General features: G+C 41.7%; 1 protein-coding gene across 10 annotated transcripts in view; it reads left to right on the forward strand.

The window, feature by feature from the left end:
- The window catches only part of mast4 (microtubule associated serine/threonine kinase family member 4), a 168643-nt gene that overhangs the window by 92236 nt on the left and 55765 nt on the right, over window positions 1-20642 (forward strand). For 4 of the 10 annotated variants that reach the window (XM_014137200.2, XM_014137202.2, XM_014137205.2 and 1 more), the window contains one exon: window positions 7016-7096. The exons of 3 other annotated variants lie outside the window; for them this stretch is intronic. In XM_014137200.2, coding sequence (XP_013992675.1) covers window positions 7016-7096 — 81 coding nt within the window. Of the gene's footprint in view, window positions 1-4613; window positions 5415-7015; window positions 7097-17502; window positions 18033-20642 lie in introns of those variants that run through there. 3 more of the 10 variants (XM_014137237.2, XM_014137265.2, XM_014137223.2) reach the window with 3 other exon arrangements.

The raw sequence follows: 20642 nt of genomic DNA on the forward strand, positions 1-20642 counted from the left end.
GCGTCACCCAGCTATTTGTTTCATTTAGGAATATCACAGTCCAACAGGTATAGTCCTTAGCTAAAGGCCTCCTGTGTATTTCATGCCTATTCTGATGGGCTTGTGTGGCAGGTTTCAGTGTGACATGCATTATGATGGGGGAATGATTTGACTGCAGAGGGGAGTCACAAGGAGATGATCCACCAATATGTGTCAGGAGACCACTTTCGAAAGCGCACGCAGTGTCTTTGGACCCAAGGGGCCTCTATTGCATCTGGTGTCCATGGTGATTGGCTTTGACATCATATTGACCTCTTCCCCCCCCCCCCCCTTCCAAGAGGATCGGCAGAGAAGAATGGGAGAAATTCCCTAAGTACAGGTGTTTCATGCTTGTACCCAATAAGACTCAAGGCTGTAATTGCTGCCAAAGGTGCTTTAACACAGTATTGAGTAAAGGGTCTGAATACTTACGTAAATGTGATATTTCCGGGGGGGGGGGTTTACATAAATTTGCAAACATTTCTTAACCTGTTTTTGCTCTGTTATTATGGGGCATTGTGTATAGATTGATGAGGGGGAAAAACGATGTATTCAATTTTAGAATAAGGCTGTAACGTAACAAAATTTGGAAAAAGTCAAGGGGTCTGAATACTTTCCGAATGCACTGTATGTGCTCGTATCTCCAGTTTGTGTTAAGCCCACCGAGTAGTGCGCTGTATAATGTTACAGCCATTGGCCCGGTTTACTTCTGTGTCTAGAGTTTTGGAAAACACTTCAACACTGTCATTTGAGAACTGGCTACTTCACAAACTCCTGGGTGCTTGGGTCAGCTACTGCCCCGCTATCTTCTCTCCCATTCTTTGTATTTGTAGGCAGCCACTTCCTGTATTTGTTCCATACAGCAAATATAGGCCAGCTACACCTATTTGTTAAAGGTACAATGGAGAGAAAGTAGTGTAGAGCAACACAGAAAATCTGAGGGGGAAGATCAATTTCACTTTACTCTTTTGGAGTTGGTTAAACATGAGAGAGTGTATTTCAATAATGCTTTATTGATGCATATGTCCAGCATTAACAAATAGTATTTCGATAAATCTGGGTCTGGGTGTTGGTGGTTTATGACATGTCCAATATGACAAACCTATCATGTGTATGGTTGTCTGTCTCCAGTCGTCGGTTGTGTTGACAGCGTCTCTGTGGGGGCCAGAACACAGCCGAGAATGAACACCCAACAAAAGCAAAGTTCATCAACTCAGCAGGACAATCAGCTAGCTGTTTGACAATAACAATGACTCATGTTCATTGGCGTTTGACTTAAAAAAAACAAGGATTGTTAACAATGTGCTTGGAAATGTTAGTATTTATTATGGATCCCCATTAGCTTCTCTTCCTCGGGTCCAGCAGCATAAGACAGTGACATGCAGTTTAAAATACTACGTGAGATTACATTTCATCTTACCCAACACATTCAGTGTGTTCCCTCAGGCTACCACTCCACCACCACATATTTAAAATACATGTCCACGTGTGTCTTATGTGTAAGTGAGTCATAGATTTATGGCACCAATTCCATTGTAAAGAGGTAGCCTTGGACATGGAAGAAATGTGATACTTACTGTAAGAGAGCCACAGAGAAGAGGTGAAAAAGAGGAGCACAGACATTCCAATTAACTAAAGTAGAAGAAAGCAAAAACTATATTCCCGGATGGAATATTCCTGTCATTTCATTTAAACATGTTTTAAGACAAGTGAATGTATTTTGTCCTTTTTACTTTTGCCCCTTACTTTCTCAGTTTTTCTGCATCTATATCAGAGGTCGACCGATTATGATTTTGATCCCGATTATTGGAGGATCAAAGAAAGCCGATACCGATTAATCTGCCTATTTATTCATTTGTAATAATGACAATTACAACAATACTGAATGAACACTTTTATTTTTTATTTTAACTTATTATAATACATCAATAAAATCAGTTTAGCCTCAAATAAATAATGAAACGTTCAATTTGGTTTAAATAATGCAAAAACAAAGTGTTGGAGAAGAAAGTAAAAGTGCAATATGTGCCATGTAAAAAAGCGAACGTTTAAGTTCCTTGCTCAGAACATGAGAGCATATGTGGTCCTGTGTGGCTCAGTTGGTAGAGCATGGTGTTTGCAACGCCAGGGTTGTGGGTTCGATTCCCACGGGGGACAAGTACGGAGAAAAAAAAGAAAAGTAAGTTGCTCTGGATAAGAGCGTCTGCTAAATGACCTAAATGTAAATATGAAAGCTGGTTGTTCCTTTTAACATGAGTCTTCAATATTCCCAGGTAAGTTTTAGGTTGTAGTTATTATAGGACTATTTCTCTCTATACCATTTGTATTTCATATACCTTTGACTATTGAATGTTCTTATTGGCACTATAGTATTGCCTGTGTAACAGTATAGCTTCCGTTCCTCTCCTCACCCCTACCTGGGCTCGAACCAGGGACACATCGACAACAGCCACCCTCGAAGCATCGTTACCTATCGCTCCACAAAAGCCGCGGCCCTTGCAGAGCAAGGGGAACAACTACTTCAAGGTCCCAGAGCGAGTGACGTCACCGATTGAAACGCTATTAGCGCGCACCCCGCTAACTAGCTAGACATTTCACATCAGTTACACCAGCCTAATCTCGGGAGTTGATAGGCTTGAAGTCATAAACAGCTCAATGCTTGAAGCGAAGAGCTGCTGGCAAATGCACGAAAGGGCTGTTTGAATGAATGCTTACGAGCCTGCTGCTGCCTCCCACCGCTCAGTCAGACTGCTGTATCAAATATCAAATCATAGACTTAATTATAACATAATAACACACAGAAATACGAGCCTTAGGTCATTAATATGGTCAAATCCGGAAACTATCATTTAGAAAACAAAACTTTTATTCTTTCAGTGAAATACCGAACCGTTCCGTATTTTATCTAACGGGTGGCATCCATAAGTTTAAATATTGCAGTTACATTGCACAAGCTTCAATGTTATGTCATAATTATGTACAATTCTGGCAAATTAATTATGCTCTTTGTTAGGAAGAAATGGTCTTCACACAGTTCTCAACGAGCCAGGCGGCCCAAACTGCTGCATATACCCTGACTCTGCTTGCACGGAGAGAAGTGACACAATTTCCCTAGTTAAAATAAATTCATGTTAGCAGGCAATATTAACTAAATATGCAGGTTTGAAAATATATACTTGTGTATAGATTTTAAAGAAAGGCATTGATGTTTATGGTTAGGTACACATTGGTGCAACGACAGTGCTTTTTTCGCGAATGCGCTTGTTAAATCATCACCCATTTGGCGAAGTAGGCTGTGATTCGATGAGAAGTTAACAGGCACCGTATCGATTATATGCAACGCAGGACAAGCTAGATAAACTAGTAATATCATCAACCATGTGTAGCTAACTAGTGATTATGTTAAGATTGGTTGTTTTTTATAAGATAAGTTTAATGCTAGCTAGCAACTTACCTCGGCTTCTTGCTGCACTCCTGTAACAGGTTGTCAGCCTGCCACGCAGTCTCCTCGTGGGGTGCAATGTAATCGGCCACAATCGGTGTCCAAAAATGCTGATTACCGATTGTTAAGGAAACTTGAAATCGGCCCTAATTAATCGGTCGACCTCTATCAATGCTGTATGTTTGCTCATATGTTGTTCATTGTCTTTATTGTGAACCCATTAATTTCCTCCATTTAATCAACTGTCACCCACACACTGTCAGTTACTTCCAAAAGGGCCACGATCTAAACTCTGAAGGAACCAAATTGTTCATTTGAGTAAGTGTTGCAGGCTGCAGTTGTGGAGTCGCTATGTTGGGTTGCTACGCTGCAAAATGAATGAGTGGAGCTCGGAGCGGTTGGTGGTTTGAGGTCTGCCTGCCCTAGTTCTGCTGTACTAGAGGTACATACCTTGTCACATCCCAGTTACTGCCTGCTCTCCCCGCCTGCCTGCTCTCCCCGCCTGCCTGCTCTACTGCTGCAGCCGATGCAATGCTCTGTCATCTGCAAAAGGGCTTTTTTTCCTAAAACCTGGCTCCCGGTAATAAACAATTGATAGGTTTTCTGAAGACTGGCAGCATTAGTGCATTATCTGTCTGTCTGCTTCCCTCTGCACTCTGTGCGAGGCTGTTTGGAAGGAGTCCTGGAACAGTTGACTGCACTTTTTCTCTCTTCAATCTATATCGAATGTGCTTCCAGAGAAACAATTGAGACTACAGACTACTTGACTGCATAGCCTGTAGCCTATATACAGCACATTAGTGTATTTCACAGCTATTTAAAGACCCAATTCCCTGTATGCTTTGATGTGACTGACAGTCTCTCCTTGCCTGTTTTCTAATTGATCCTCTAGTATATTATCATCATGATAGACTACCAATAATGTACTTATTGACGCGGCATATGTTACGTAGAGAACACCATGATTATTTAGCAATACATATTGTACAACATTAAAAGGCGGATGATGCACGTCGGGGTGTGTTTTATCGGCGAATAAGCACTTGCCCCAGGGGTGTACAAAAGCACTGCAGGGGTGGTGGGGGGCAGGAGGGGGGTAGTGGGATCTTCCCACTATATTATTGACCTTCTGAGGTATGCTCTTGCCGTCCCCCAAAATGACTGCTCATGTCTTCTCATCCATTGCTTTATTCTGGATATTGGAAATCCACAGTTTGGAATGACAAATGTAGGGTGCACATTTTCTAGTATGACATCATCGTTTTGAATGGAGGAGATCTGGAAATGAATGCAGCCCTGCAGTGACATTGTGTGCTGTGAGGACACCCTGCGATGTCAGGACCAGTCATGATGACGAGATGGAAAGGATCGACTGCATAGAGGATGAGAAGGATGGACAGCATACTGTATAGGATGGCAAGAAGAAGGATAGACAGAATGTAGGATGAATACATTCTGAGCTATGATGTTGCTGTAGTGAATCACCAGTCAGTGGAAGAAAGGGGTGGAGGAGACGCGAATGAGTGAGTGCGAGCATTTGCAAAGTAGTGGGGAGGGTGTGTGTGAAGGGAGGGAGGGAAAAGGGGGTATTGTGCTGCCTCTGTGCTCCCCCACTCTCACTGCCACCTCAGGCTGACGATCTCCTCTGACAGCCACAAGGTGGAACGTGGCGGAAGGACCCGAAACAATCTGCAGTGTTGTTGCCGTTTCCCCTCTTCTTTCCCCTCCTCCCCCTCTTTTTGTTGTTGTTGGAGGAGAGGGTTAGGCTAGCCCCATTCCTCTATGGTGGTGACTGGCTCTGGCTCTTTGTCAGTTCAGTGCAGGGTAGAGGATAAGCGGGGTGGCTCTGTGGCTGAGTGGTGTGAATATATCATGTGCACAATAGAGCGGGCGAGCACAGTTCAGCCATGAAAGCCCAGCGGGAGAGGCTGAGGATTCCAGGACTGACATTGGAGTGAGTATTTTCCCTCTTTCTTTTCTGCTCCACACTGCAGCAGACTGCTTCATTGGTCCCTGCTGCTGCACCTTTTGTTGTTGTTTTTCTCTGTAGCTACTACAAGCGTTGTGGAGCGTTTAGCATTATGCAGCATTGTCACATACAGCAGCAGTACTGTAGCAGCGTACGCAGCAGGATGGATGTGTGATGTCAAATCCTCTGCCTTGATTTAGCGACAGGGACTGTGTGTGTGCGTGTCGAGCAGAGGACTGCCGCACAACCTCTGTTTGGTTGTGACGACACACTGACACACACAAACACACTCAGATGTACACTCACATATACCCAAACACACCACTAAATCATTGTTAAATGGCATGCATTTGTGAGGCATGATCGTTAAGTTGATTGGCAGTAGAGTAGACTTATATCCAAGGCCTTGTTGGCTAATGGCTCCTGCCTACTACCAGTCACAGTAATCTGCTCGGCCAGAGACTCAAACAACACAGGCTCTGTTATGGCCCTGTAGTTTTCCTATTGCACATCACACAGATTAGTTCTTTGTGTAATGACCCGTGAAGGCTGTGGCTCTCTGGTCACCAAGGCACGTTTGTTTGCATCCTCTGAGGCTTAAGCTAGCGCAAGTGCAGGTATTGCTCTGTAGGCACATGCGTTGCCTACTCATTTCATTTAGATCCAGTTCAGTGTCATTACTGACAGGAAAGTCTATGGTTTGATTTTGAATTCATCAGCTCTTTGGAAAAATACCAGTGTTTAATCATGGACTACTGATACGGTTGAGATACTATTAGTTGCTAATCATTATCGATTTTGTCTACTAAGTGCCATGATGGCAGGAAAAAGTCTGACAGTTTTTTTTATTTGGATAACTCCGTTAACACAATGGTTTGGAGGGCTAAAAGATATCTATCGCATGTAAAGTGAAGACCTTTAAGAAGTGAGCTTTCTTTCGTTGCCAGTGAATTTACTGTGAAGGGGTAGAATCAAATCACATTTTATTTGTCACATGCTCCGAATACAACAAGTGTAGACCTTACCGTGAAATGCTTACTTACAAACCCTTAACCAACAATGCAGTTCAAGAAATAGAGTTAATAAGATATTTACTAAATAAACAAAATCTAATCAATCAAAAAGTAACACAAGAAGACCTAGGTTACATGATTGCCTTCTCATAGCATTTATTAATCCTTCAGATTTCAAGGAGGAGTTGGTTTCATTGTTTACCTGTTTCAGGTTTCACTCTCCACCTCTGTGTGTGGATAGTTTGGACCCTTTCTATTATAATCGCTTAAACCAATCAAACCTCAAGGACCAAACAGTCTTTAATCCTCTAAGAAGTTAAACCTGTGTTGTGAGTAGACAAGTACCTTGGTAACCTATTTCCAGAACACCATTTTGTTTCATTTCAAAGGGGACCATTTGTTATGCTGTGCTGCTGTGGTAAATGCATGTCAGCTAGCTAGGAGAACAGGGTATGTGTCTGCATACATCAGCCCAAATCCCCTCAGGCCTTCTAAGTGAGAGTAACCATTGTCCTGTGCAAATTTAGTGTGCTAAAGGAATCACTATTTACAAAACTTACATTTAACTTCCAGCCTCACGCCCCGAAGCTTGAGCCCGACACCCACAAGTCCTTGCAGCCCGCTCAGCCCGCTGCACGCGTTTCATTTTTGGAGGTAAGCTTTACAAGCTCTTTTTCGACCATCAAGGCCATTTTGTTTTTGGGGGTTGAGGAACAAATCATGCTGGATTGTGAATGGTTGAGTCGAAATTGCATGCAATCATCTCTTTGTTCTGACAAGTCTGTTTTTGGATTTCTCTCTGAAATATGCTGCCTTTGGAGCAGTTTTGTTGGAAGAGGAGGACACAGTGCTTATATGTGACCCACCACCTGGATTTGGTCCTATGTAGCAAAATTTGAAATAGTACATTTTTTATTTTTACATTGGATGAAAGTAGAGACTCAGAGCTAGAAAATTGTACATCATACGCTGCAGTTGAGGAACAATGGGAAAGTAATTCTGCTTTGAAAGTTAAACTTGTGACCCCACATTTGAGAAAATGGCCTGTGATTATTTTGGTACACCTACTGGAGAGCTCTTTGTTTACACCCATTCAGCATCATGCACATCCTTTTAAGCCCCACCCATCTCTAAGGATTCACAGTGTAGGAAACAACCAAAGATTTCAAGAATAAAAATGGTGAAATTAGTAAATGAAAGTAGTTGTAAATATACACTATCTAGCCCTTGGCCTATATCCTTATCTGACTTTGATGCAGGTCATGTTGTTCTTCACATTTACCGTCTCATGTAAACACACACTATATCAAATAAAATCCAAGTGTATTTCTCGCATGCACAGGATACAGAAGTTGTTAAACGGTAACAGTTACATTGAAATGGTTACTGGCATAGTGGAGTCTTTTGTTTAGACCTAGCTAGCTACAGTCACCCAACTCAGAATTCCAACTTGGGAACTCTGGCTCTTTCTATAGCTTCGACTTTCCGACCTGAAGATAACTGACGTCATTATTTGACCTGGTTTTTTTCCCCCAGAGTTACCAGTTGTTTTGAATGAGTGTGTGGGGTGTGTACTTTTTCAGAAGGCACTGCATGTTCGAGCCATGGACAATTGGATATTGCCCAAACATTATAATAAGATTAGCTTACTTTCGCATGATAGGGCCTGTTAATGACTTTGCCACAGGCAGCAGGTAGCCTAGCAGTTAAGAGCGTTTGGCCATTAACCGAAAGGACGCTGGTTCAAATCCCTGAACCAATAAGGTGAAAAATCTGCAAGGCAGTTAAACATAATTGTTCCTGTAAGTCACTCTGGATAAGAGCGTCTGCTAAATCGCTAAAATGTAAATGAAAGGTAAACAAAGGAACAGGAAAATAGCCTAAGCTACACGCCGATTCAGCATCAAGGACAACGATTGGAATTCCCACAATTTGACAGTTATTTCCAACAGACGAAAGTGCAAGATGCAGTTTTTTTTAACAAAATTATAAAACAATAAGCAGTCTATTGTTAAATAATTTGTTCATAAACAGACTTCCTGCAGTCACTGACACTTTTCAATGTGCATCGCTTAAGCAGGCCAAACTTTTCACAGAAGCTGCATGGACAAAAACAATGTCCAATGTAAAGAAACAACGGGAATGTCTGACTGTTTTGCTTCTTGTGATATTATTTTTTTATCAAATATTTTATAAACGCCACTCCATGGTGAGTGAAGTTTCTGATGAACTCCACCCACCGAGTGGAGCAGAGACTTTGTGGAATTTAGCTCCGACTACATCATTTCACCCAAGGTCAATACTTCTAAAATGTAAATGATGAAACGCTGACCTTGTACCTAAGTTTGTCCTCGGTAGTTGTGTGCCTTTGTTTGCTGAAATCCATACTTCAATAAGATGACATCTCAGCGCAGATGCGCATGTGCCAATTGAATCTCAACAAGGAAATTGTATTTGATTATTGATTATCTGGAGTGGAGTTTAGTCAGCTATTGATTAGGCTACTGTGTGCCTCCACTGGCAAAATTGATACCCTAACCAATTGCATTACTACTAAGACCAGCTTTTGGAAAATAGCAGAGCGCTGGCTTTTACAAGTCGGAATTCCCAAAGAGTTTGCTTTTGTCATTAGAGCTGGCTTAACGCCTGCTGAAAATAGAGCCCCATGTATATCACCAGTTGGCTGTACCTGGGCCAAAACTTGGGTATTTCTCAGCCTGTACTGTAGCTTGGCCTCAATCTTCTTTTTAAATGATAAGCCAACATGTTTTTGTGATACATGTAGAATCACAATACATGTCATATCGACACCCAAGTATCGCGATATAATCATATCGTAAGGTCCCTGGCAATTCCCAGCCCTAGTCAATAGCAGAATGTACTCTTATAGAAACGACCTGGTCTGTGAGCCTGTGCTTCATACTACTGTGGCTGATGCATGTCAGCACTTCAAAGGGACTCTGTATCATCTGGGGAAGTGACGGAGGGGGACATGTGCTGTCTCCTTGAGTGTTCCCCTTTTCTCTCTCCCGAAGTCCTTATTTTCTCTCCTCTTCGCTTTTCACACTAATGTCGGAGATGGGTCACTCTGTCCTCTTCAAATCAAACTTAATTTGCTACATGCGCCGAATACAACAAGTGTAGACTTTACCGTGAAATGCTTACTTACAAGCTGTTAACCAACAGTGTAGTTCAAGAAGAATAAAAGATTATTAAGTAGGCAAAAAAAAAGTAACACAATAAGAATAACAATAACGAGGCTATATACAGGGGGCACCGGTACCGAGTCAGTGTGCAGGGGTACAGGCTAGTTGAGGTAATCTGTATATGTAGGTGGGGGCGACGTGACTATGCATAGGCATCAAACAAACAGCGAGTAGCAGCAGTGTACGGGGGAGGGGGTCAATGTAAATTGTCCGGTGGCGATCTTTATGAATTGTTCAGCAGTCTAATGGCTTGGGGGTAGAAGCTGTTGAGCAGCCTTTTGGTCCTAGACTTGGTGCTCCGGTATCGCTTGTCGTGCGGGAGCAGAGAAAACAGTTAACTCTTCACTGTCTCTTGATGTGTCGCCTGGCGAGCTGCCCTGAATCAGTCTTTTGTTCCTGGGGTAGGTTCCTCTGGTTTTGCATATTCAACTGGGTCATTGAGCCCGATTTTCCCCCTTTTTGATGTATTATACTTTCTGGTTCACCATTTTTTGCTGGGTAGCGTTAGCTGTCGTTAGTTGTCTGTACTTGTGCCACAACTTCAGTATTTATCCTCCTGTTGCTTGGCCACAATCTTCTTTTTAAATGGTAAGCCAGCATGTTTTCAGCACTGAGCAAAACTTGTTTTTATTATGGCTCTCTTGTCCCTCTGCAGCAGACATCTCATGAGCAGTATGTTTGGAGCATCGAATCACAATATAGACTCGCAATGCATATCGTATCAGCACCTAAGTATCGTGATAATATCGTATTGTGATGTCCCTGGCCAAACCCAGCCCTAGTCAATAGTTTGTATATAAGTATATTCTGGTCAGTGAGCCTGTGCTGCTTGCTGCTCTGGCTGATTCATGTCAAGGCTTCAAAGGGAGTCTGTATCATCTGGAGAAGTGACAGAGGAGGAGGGGGACATGGCTGTCTCCCTGATTGTTCCCCTTCAATTTTCGCTCTCTTCACTCTTTCCCTAAGTCCTTATTTTTTCTCCTCTCTGCACACTAATGCTGTCAGAGATAGCAGGTCACACGGTCCTCTTCACTGTATCTTGTTGTCGCCTGCCGAGCTGCACTGAATCAGCCTTTTGTTCCTGGAGTAGGTTCCTCTGGTTTCACATATTCAGCAGGGTCATTGAGCCTGATCCCTCCTTTTGTTGTATTAACTATTCTGGTTCATTAATGTTTCCAGAATCCCTACTCTTCTCCCCTCCTACACTAATTTATTCGGGATGGGAAGGATAGGACAAAGGGGAAAGGAGTTTATCCTTTCTGAGAAACATGTTTGTTTGATTGATAGGCTACCGGGCCTCATTTATAAACCTTCCGTACGTACAAAATATACTCTGACATTTTCTCGCTAAAGTTGGCATTGATAAAAACTTTCCTTACCTCCATGCAATATTCAGACCATACATGTGCGCACATTTTCTAGTGGTTGAAGTATTGTATTGCAACCGGGTAAGTTGGTATTTTGTGCTAATGGGGGATATGATGACACGTGGGGTGGAAATGCAAACATACTCAGTTCAGGTTCTTAGCCGGACAATACGATTGTCTTTTTCCTTATTTTTGGTTCCCCCAAAAAATACATAAAAAAAATAGGGAAAAAGACAATCGTTTTGTCCGGCTAAGAACCTGAACTGAGTATGTTTGCATTTCCACCCCATATTTTCCTTATTTTTTTAATCATACAAAAAGGAAAACATCGCTTAATAGCAAGATGCAGCCATATGACGTTAGTAAGAAGAGCGAAAATCTGTCTTTTAGAATCCAAAATTGTAAATAAGAACTTGTTTTTAACTGACTTGCCTAGTGAAATAAAATAATAATAATAATTTGACATGAGAATACATTTCCTATCCATTTCATTTTCATAACCATTGCAGAGTAAATTCCTCACCTTTTCTGGCCATTATGCAGTCCCGAAGTAGCCATACAAATGACTATGCGCGTCACTCATTTAATTGGGCGTAGTAAATGGATAAGCTATGTATTTCAAGTTTTTCTGTATTAGATCCCATTGGCAGCCCAGTTTATAACATAGTCTAATTTAACAGATGAACACGCAGTTATTTTATACTGAAGAATGTACAGTGCATTCGGGAAAGTATTCAGACCCCTTGACTTTTTCCATAATTTGCTGCATTACAGCCTTATTTTAAAATGGATTTAATAGTTTTTTCCCCTCATCAATCTACACACAATACTCCATAATGACAAAGCAGAAACAGGTTTTTAGAAATGTTTGCAAATTCATTTTTAACTGAACACATTTACATAAGTATTCAGACCTTTTACTCAGTACTTTGTTGGAGCACCTTTGGCAGTGATTACAGCATCATCTTTTTGGGTATGACGCTAAAAGCTTGGCACACCTGTATTTGGGCAGGTTCTCCCATTTTCTGCAGATCCTCTCAAGCTCTGTCAGGTCTCTTTAGAGATGTTCGATCGGGTTCAAGTCCGGGCTCTCTCTGGGCCACTCAAGGGATTTCAGAGACATTTGACTGAGTTTTGGCTGCTGTCTGGCCACTCTACCATACCATTCCTTCGACCTCATGACTTGGTTTTTGCTCTGACATGCACTGTCAACTGGGGGACCTTGTATAGACAGTTGTGTGCCTTTCCAAATTATGTCCAATCAATTGATTTTACCACAGGTGGACTCCAAGTTGTTACTTATGTAAATACGGTATTTCTGTTTTTAATGTTTTTATAAATTAGCAAACACTGTTTTCGCTTTGTAATTATGGGGTATTGTGTGTAGATTGAGGAAATGTTTTTATTTAATCAATTTTAGGATAAGGCTGTAATGTAACAAAATGTGGACAAAGTCAAGGGGTCTGAATACTTTCCATGGGATAGGTGCAGTGAAATGTGTTGTTTTACAGGGTCAGCCATTGTAGTACGGCACCCTTGGAGCATATTAGGGTTAAGTGCCTTGCTCAAGGGCCCATTAGAAGATTTTTAACGTTGTCGGCTTGGGTATTCGAACCAGCAACCTTTCGGTTACTGGCCCAAGGCTACTTGCCATCACTACTGTAGGTACTGTAGCCCGAGACAATGTGTCAGAATTTGCGGGCAGTCCAGCGTATTAAGTTTTGAGGAAAAGTCAATGCAAACATCGTTGAATTGAAATGTTCTGCTGACGGGTCCACAACAATTGGCCATGTTTTTTTTTATTTTAATTGTCACAGTACTTTGCCAAATACAAAAAACATTTGATAAAATGTCCCATTGCTCTTTCTTTTAGAAACTGCCATTGCCTAATTCCAATAGTTCCAAATTATACAGCAAATGAAGGGTGTTATTGTCACCACAAAAGGTGAATGGTGTGTGTTTTTCAGGCGGAGTGATAATGCTAGTTCACTTGCGCACAGTTTTAGTACAGGTCTGATTTATAATGGGGAACATGGGTATATATGGTGTATGCCAAGTTTATTAATCATTATTTTTATACCTATGTATTTTTAGCAATGATCCACATAGATATTTACTGTGAAATGTACGGAACTTTTATAAATGAGGCCCCAGATTTTAATTAGTGAAGCTCAAGAGTATCCATGCTGAATTTAGGAAATTATTCTTATTTTGGATAAATAAATGTATCAAACTGTGATGACAAGGCACATGTATGCGTCAGTTTCATGCTCATGTCACTATTGTAGTGTAAATGCGTTTGTGGTTACTGTTGGTGATGTTTGGAATGTTGTCATTTATACCATTTGTATAGTGTTGGTCATGAATATTCTTTATAGAATATGCTATACTTCCTATAAGCCATTGGCAGTGCATCTCTTTAAGCCAGACATACTTTCAATTGTGAATATACAGACGGTATGAAAGACAAAGTCCTTGACAGCCAAGTGCTCATCAATGAGACGCACAACTCCCCTACACATCACCTCTGACCACCTTGTGCTGCTGGCTACACTCTTACATTTCTGTTGAGAGGAGCAGAAGCCTAACGTTCAAGTGAATCAATTTCACCAAGATTGCACCATTTCTGCCATACAGTATTAGTGTTGTAATGTTCCTAGTTGAAACTAGAAAACTTCTTAATTGAGAATAAATAGGAAAGTGAGGATCTCAAATCATCCAATCATTGATGCGATCTGCATTTTGCTTTTCCTATCAAAAATGTTGGCATGTTTGTTTATATGAAATTTGACTCCGTAATTGACATTTAGTTGAATTGGTATCATAAGTATGCCCTGTGTTTACTGTTTTTAGTGTCACATTGTGAGTAACCAATGGGAAGGTCTTCACTGACAAGTATGGTGAACACCTCAGACGTTAGCATGCTTGTCAGAGCTAGTTTAGTACTAGCTGGTACTGCTAGTTAGTGTTCTCAAGTTTGTTTACCCTGTCAGCAGGGCATTGTCACTTTGTACATTTATTTTACAGTGTTGTCTTGTTTTCATTTTTTTCTACTAGTGGTCATGCTTACCTGTTAAGTAGACATGAAGTCGCTTAACTCAGAAATAAAATCTTGCCTATTTGGTCAGATACTTGCTCTGTCCACAAGAGATTACCCGTTAAGTAACAAAAGACAAATCAGTTGCTACATTAGCTTGCTAATGCTAACCAGTCAATGAGCAAATGATATAAAGACTCGCTAAGCTAACCAGCAAGGGCAGGCTGGGTTTCCATCAGCTAATCCATTTTAAGTGCAAATCCTTTGAAGTCAAATGTCTGGTGTCAGTCATCCCCTTTGTGGAATATTAGCCATCAGGACAATGATGTTTCACAGTGATTCCAGAGAACATAGTGAACTTTAATCAGGATTAATGAGTTATGAGAGATTAGTCTACTCAGCTAATTGCTGTGCTGCACAGAATGTATAATTTTCCCCAAAATATTTGCAGCCCATTACTGTAAATCAAGGGCAAGTGAATTAGCACGTCAGGTCATGAGTAATTTAAAAAAGAATGGCACCGATTGGCCTATAGCTGGTGCTGTTATAAGCGGTCTCACTTAGAGACATAAAACTTTGTATGTAGTTGTCTTTCCTAATGCTGAACACATTTGCCTCAAGGACCCATAAGGTCTGTCAGGATAGATTTTCCTCCTTCTTGGAAATGTGGAAATTCTTTGAAACCTATTTTATTTGTCCACTTAAAACCTTTGTAAATCCACTCAACAAAGTCCTGTCAACTTGAACATGTTTTAGGGTCAGCAAAGACATTACCATGTTAAATTTTGTATTGATATCTAAAAAAAAAATGAGGAAACGATTAACAATTCACCTTTTTGACTCTGTAACGCTAATGCTTAAAATAATCATTAAAAAATCGTATTCTCATGGACTAAAAGTCAGATTTACAAAAATGTGGTCTTTGAACTCATCACGATTGTCCATGAAAAGTTCGGGAAAAGAACATTGATGCTTTCAAAGATGCCACAGTACATCTCAAACAGGGTGTTTATATACACAATCTATTAATAAATGCGCCACAAAATGTTATCGTCAGGTAACATATGATAAAATATGCTTCAAATTCTTATTCTCTGGCCTCCCGAGTGGTGTAGTGGTCTACCACACTGCATTGCAGTGCAAGAGGCGTCACTACAGACCCGGGTAAGATCCCGGGCTGTATCACAACCAGCCGTGATTGGGAGTCCCATAGGGCGGTGCACAATTGGCCCAGCGTCGTTAGGGGAGGGTTTGGTTGGGGGGGCTTTACTTGGCTCATCGTGCTCTAGCAACTCCTTGTGGTGGGCCGGGCGCCTTCAGGCTGACCTTGGTCGTCAGGTGAACGGTGTTTCCTCCGACACATTCGTTCAGCTGGCTTCCGGGTTAAGCGGGCGGGTGTTAAGAAGTGCGGTTTGGCAGGTCATGTTTCGGAGGATGCGTGACTCGACCTTCACCTCTAAAGCCCGTTGGGGAGTTGCAGCGATGAGACAAGATCGCGATTTGGGAGATACACAAATGTAGTCACATTGTACACGTCTTAACATAGTTTGAGAAAAGCTAAGGGATTGGTCAAAAGATGGCTAAGTTGTTGACAAATAAAAAAATATTTTGTGTACATTTAAACCACTGTAAATCCACACCACAGGGGCCTATTAACTTGCTCTCGTAGACATCCCTAATATTAACCACACTGAAAGAATATCTGAATATCTCTAAAAACAATAACCCAGCTATTAACAACCCGTTCTTCGCATATGTAACGCAAATGTTCATAATCATCTGCAACCATCTTCTCCTCATGACCATACGTCAGATTCATTTCAGATTTTGCATTTAGACTCATTAAATCAGTCTTTAATCAGCATGGTAATGCTTTCACTGATTGCACATAAAGGAAGAGATCCTACATGATAGTGCTTTCTTTGTTATCCAACTGCTCCGGTCCTTTCTGTCATCTTGTGAACCCTGTTCATTACTGCTCGGAACTATATTCAAGTGTATAATTTAACATGGATTGCAGATTTTGAGTTGAAGATTTTGTAATTGACACTGTAGTTTCAGGTCAACACCAAGCAGAATTTAGCAGCATTCCTATACATTTAGAATTGTGTTTATAAAATTCTAATTAAATTGTGTATATTAGATTGTATAACCAGCAGTTACGAATGCTACCATCAGACACCTGTCAGCATATCTGTCCAAGTCCATGACGGGCCACAGAAACATGTATTAACCAATAGAAATCCTTGCGCAATGAATGCGCTTCCAATGAAGTTTGACTTCAAATTTATCTTCGGACTAGTCTGCACAGTGCCATCTAATAACAACTAGTGTACCAGTAAAAGTGTGTGTGCCTTTGAAATCACCCTCCCTTATCTGTAGCCCAGAAGCAGAGCAAAGCCATAATTAGAGTAGGGATGTGCCTGTCACATGGCTCTACTGGGACACAGAGCTTTGAGGGGGGCTGAGAGGCCTGCATTGCTACCTGACGTTAGCATCATTGCTTCACAATTTAGGAACGTGTTGTATCACAGGTCCTGACGAGGAACTCTGGGTTTTACAGACCATGTGCCCTTGTTATCATCAAGGGACCCTGGGTTTTACAGACCATGTGCCCTTGTTATCATCAAGGGACCCTGGGTTTTACAGACCATGTGCCCTTGTTATCATCAAGGGACCCTGGGTTTTACAGACCATGTGCCCTTGTTATCATCAAGGGACCCTGGGTTTTACAGACCATGTGCCCTTGTTATCATCAAGGGACCCTGGGTTTTACAGACCATGTGCCCTTGTTATCATCAAGGGACCCTGGGTTTTTACAGACCATGTGACTTTCTTGGCCAAGTCATATGATTGTACGATAGAAACATTGCAAGTCTCCGTGCAATGCAGACACAAGACTACCTACAGCTAGATAGGGCCAGGATTTCTTCCTGGTCAGGTAACGTGGTTCCAGGAAAGACTCTATGGTTGTACTTTGGCCACTGTTTTGGAGTACTGCGTCAGTGAGTAATCAATGCCTGTGTCCCGTAATTGGTTCCCATCCTTTTTCCCTGACTGGGTGTCAATGAGTGTCAGTGTTTCCCCTCAGGGAGAGGTAGCTCACCAGGCTCCTCAGGTGGAGGACACACTGTGTAACGGGAACCTGACTGAGATCACTGTTGACGCCATGCTATCTGCTGTTGATCGTGTGGCTGCATGCCTCTCCTCTTACCCAGCTGCCTGCTCAGCCCCCCTTTTAGCACACACATGCAGGCTGATCTCAGCCAAATGCAACAGCCAATTGTCAAGACTGTGTGCTTAAGACCGGCCAGCCCATGGGACATTTTGGAGGGGAGCCAGATTGTGAAAGCTGTGAATGCACCGCAATGTCTGCTGATGATGCTGCACTAACCCCACCCCCTGCCTGGGACGCGGAGTGGTAGATGCCGCCTGTTACATGATATGGAGCATGTTGAGCTGGTAGAGAGAGGGAGCAGGTTGAGTGAGTGTATGGGATACAGATATACACAGACAGGAAAAGCAGAAGTATGCTTTTATAAGGTGTCCCTGTCGTAGAGGCTTATAACCACCTGATGTCAAAGTGTTGGCAATCCCTGGAGTACTTTTTATTTTTTGGTTTTGGGACAGCAGCTAAAGGACGCTGCGGTGTCTGCTCTGCCAGTGTGTGTGTGTATGCCGCAGCTGGCTGCAGATGTGCCCGTACAGCAGAGTAAGTTTGCAGCCTTGGAGGAGGAGGGTGTCTGTTCGAGTAGGGGTGCTTGTCTCTGTGACTGTTGTAGGGGACAGGTTGCCCCCCACCCCCATTTCACTGACACCCGGCGCTTCTCTTCGCCGGGTCTTCTGAGACCCCACGTCCCGCTTCCTGGAGGAGGCTGGCATGACTTTGGCACAATGTCGGACTCCAGTCTGTGGACGGTGCTCTCCAACTTTACCATGCCACACTTTCTCAGTGGGGCCATGCTCAGACGATCCAAAAGGTAACCTTGATGACAAACAGTATGTTTTGTTCAGTGAGTGTAGGTTTGGTTCTTCTATCTGTCATATGTAGGCTATTTGGGACCCTGCAGCCAGAGTGTGTTGAAGAATTCAGAGTTTGGTAGAAATCCAAGCCTATTCTTTCTCCTACCTTTTGAATTGGACAGACCAGGGAATGACTAGTAGCGGATGTGTTGCCTTGTTGGGGTCATCTGAGATGTTTTGTGATGACGTTAACGCAGCACCGTAAATTGGGTGTTGCTGCTTCCCTATTGTGTGTGATTGAGCCTTGTGGCGCTGTAATGCTGGGTGAATATTTGATTCCTATCAAGGCAGTATCTTGTGGGCCATGCACTCTATAAAGGATGTTTACCAACACAGTATGATTACCACGTTTCCTTAAATTGGAATAAGGGAGTGTCGACTTTTAGGAATATTATTTGAGATTATCACAGATTCCTATGAATCTGTCTCTATCTGGTACCACATATCTGGTACCACATATCTGGTACCTCATATCTGGTACCTCATATCTGGTACCTCATATCTGGTACCTCATATCTGGTACCTCATATCTGGTACCTCATATCTGGTACCTCATATCTGGTACCTCATTAGAACATAAGCCACAATATAATAGTTTTTTCAGACTCTTCCCATGAATACTGTAGGTGTGTCTTAAAGATTGTCGTTGGAGTTTAAGTTTTATACAATTACCTTTCATAGTACTGTGACAGTATATCACTGTAGCACTGCATCATCCAGAGGATTGTAAATGATATAGCGCTCTTCCTCACATCCCAGTTCTTTGTGTAAACTAGTGCATTTGGTCCAGTCCCTCTGAAACTCATAATATTTATAATCCATGGCATGACCTATTTTATATTAAAGAACAGCTTAATATGAAATGGATGTCCTCGCTCCTCTGTATTTTCAGGACATGCTGTACTATGCTGTGTAATCTATTCCTTTCATCTGAAAATCACCAGGGGTCTTTTTCTGTATAAAAACATTGATGATTGGGAGTAACTGAAACAAATTAAGAGAGGCTGTAGTTGATTGTAGCCTAAATGGGCAGGGTCAAAGCGCACCGAAATAGATGGTTTGCTGGTTAGTGCTTTGAGTGAATAGGCATGTATATATCAGTGATAAGTGATTTTATTATGTGGAGAACAGATGGGAGGGATGTTGTCCCATGTGAGCAGTGGTGGAAAAAGTACCCAATTTTCTTTCTTGAGTCAAAGTAAAGATACCTTAATAGAAAATGACTCGAGTAAAAATGAAAGTCTCTCAGTAAAATACTACGTGAGTCAAAGTCTAAAAATATTTCCTATGTATGCCATATTTCTCATGCCATTTGTCAGATATTTGGTTTTAAATATACTTACAGTAAGTATTTTGGACTCTCGAGTGGCGCAGCGGTCTAAGGCACTACATCTCAGTGCAAGAGGTGTCACTACAGTCCCTGGCTCGAATCCAGGCTGAATCGCATCCGGACTTGATTTGGAGTCCCATAGGGCGGCGCACAATTGGCCTAGCATTGTCTGGGTTTGGCCGGGGTAGGCTGTCATTGTAAATGAGAATTTGTTCTTAACTGACTTGCCTAGTTAAATAAAGGTTAAAAAAAATCTGAAGTAAATGTAATTGCTATAATATACTTAAGTATAAATAGTTTTTTATTCCTTATATAAAGCAAACCAGATGGCATAATAATCTATTTTTTTAATTATTATTTACTGATAGCCAGGGGCATGCTCCAACACTCAGACATCATTTACAAATGAAGCATGTGTGTTTAGTGAGTCCGCCAGATCAGAGGCAGTAGGGATGACCAGGGATGTTCTCTTGACAACTGTGAATTAGACAATTTTCCTGTCCTGCTAAGCATTCAAAATGTAATGAGTACTTTTAGGTGTCGGGGAGTAAAAAGTACATTATTTTCTTTAGGAATGTAGTAAAGTAAAAGTTGTCAAATGTAAATAGTAAAGTACAGATACCCTCAAACGACTTTAGTACTTTCAAGTATTTATACTTAAGTACTTTACCACCACTGCATGTGAGAGTACAGAACAGAGCTCTGGTCATGTCCTGAACTGGGATGGAACTCTATGGGTTTATCCACAATTTTGTAATGCAGATGGAGATGACCTCTAACTCCACGTTATTCTATCTGTGATGCCACTTGAACCATTCAGCCATCGGAAGACGTGCGTGAAGTTTGGTATTTGTGTTGTGACATGATCCGTTCTTTCTAATACAACAATATGATGACCATTTTTCAAGTAGAATCTTTCAGGCTAAAAGGACATGCAATATGGGAATATATTTGTTACGTATTACGTTTTAACAATTTCAGCAGAATCATTTCTCTGAAAGCAGTAATCCCCAATGACCAAAATATGACCCATAGTGCATTAGTGACAGATACTTTAGCTGGGGAGGAAGAGCACATAATCCCTACCCCCCCTCTTTTTCTGTCTCTGCTTCTTTCTTGCTCTTTCTGTGTGCCTGTCTGTTGGATATTGGGGTGACGTCAGCTCACCGGACATCTCTTGACAAGAAAGAAAAGCTCAAAGACGTAAAAAACAAGAGGAATCATGACTTCTTGTTGC

Source organism: Salmo salar, chromosome ssa01 (genome assembly GCF_905237065.1).
Source record: "Salmo salar chromosome ssa01, Ssal_v3.1, whole genome shotgun sequence".
Taxonomy (NCBI): Eukaryota; Metazoa; Chordata; class Actinopteri; order Salmoniformes; family Salmonidae; genus Salmo; species Salmo salar.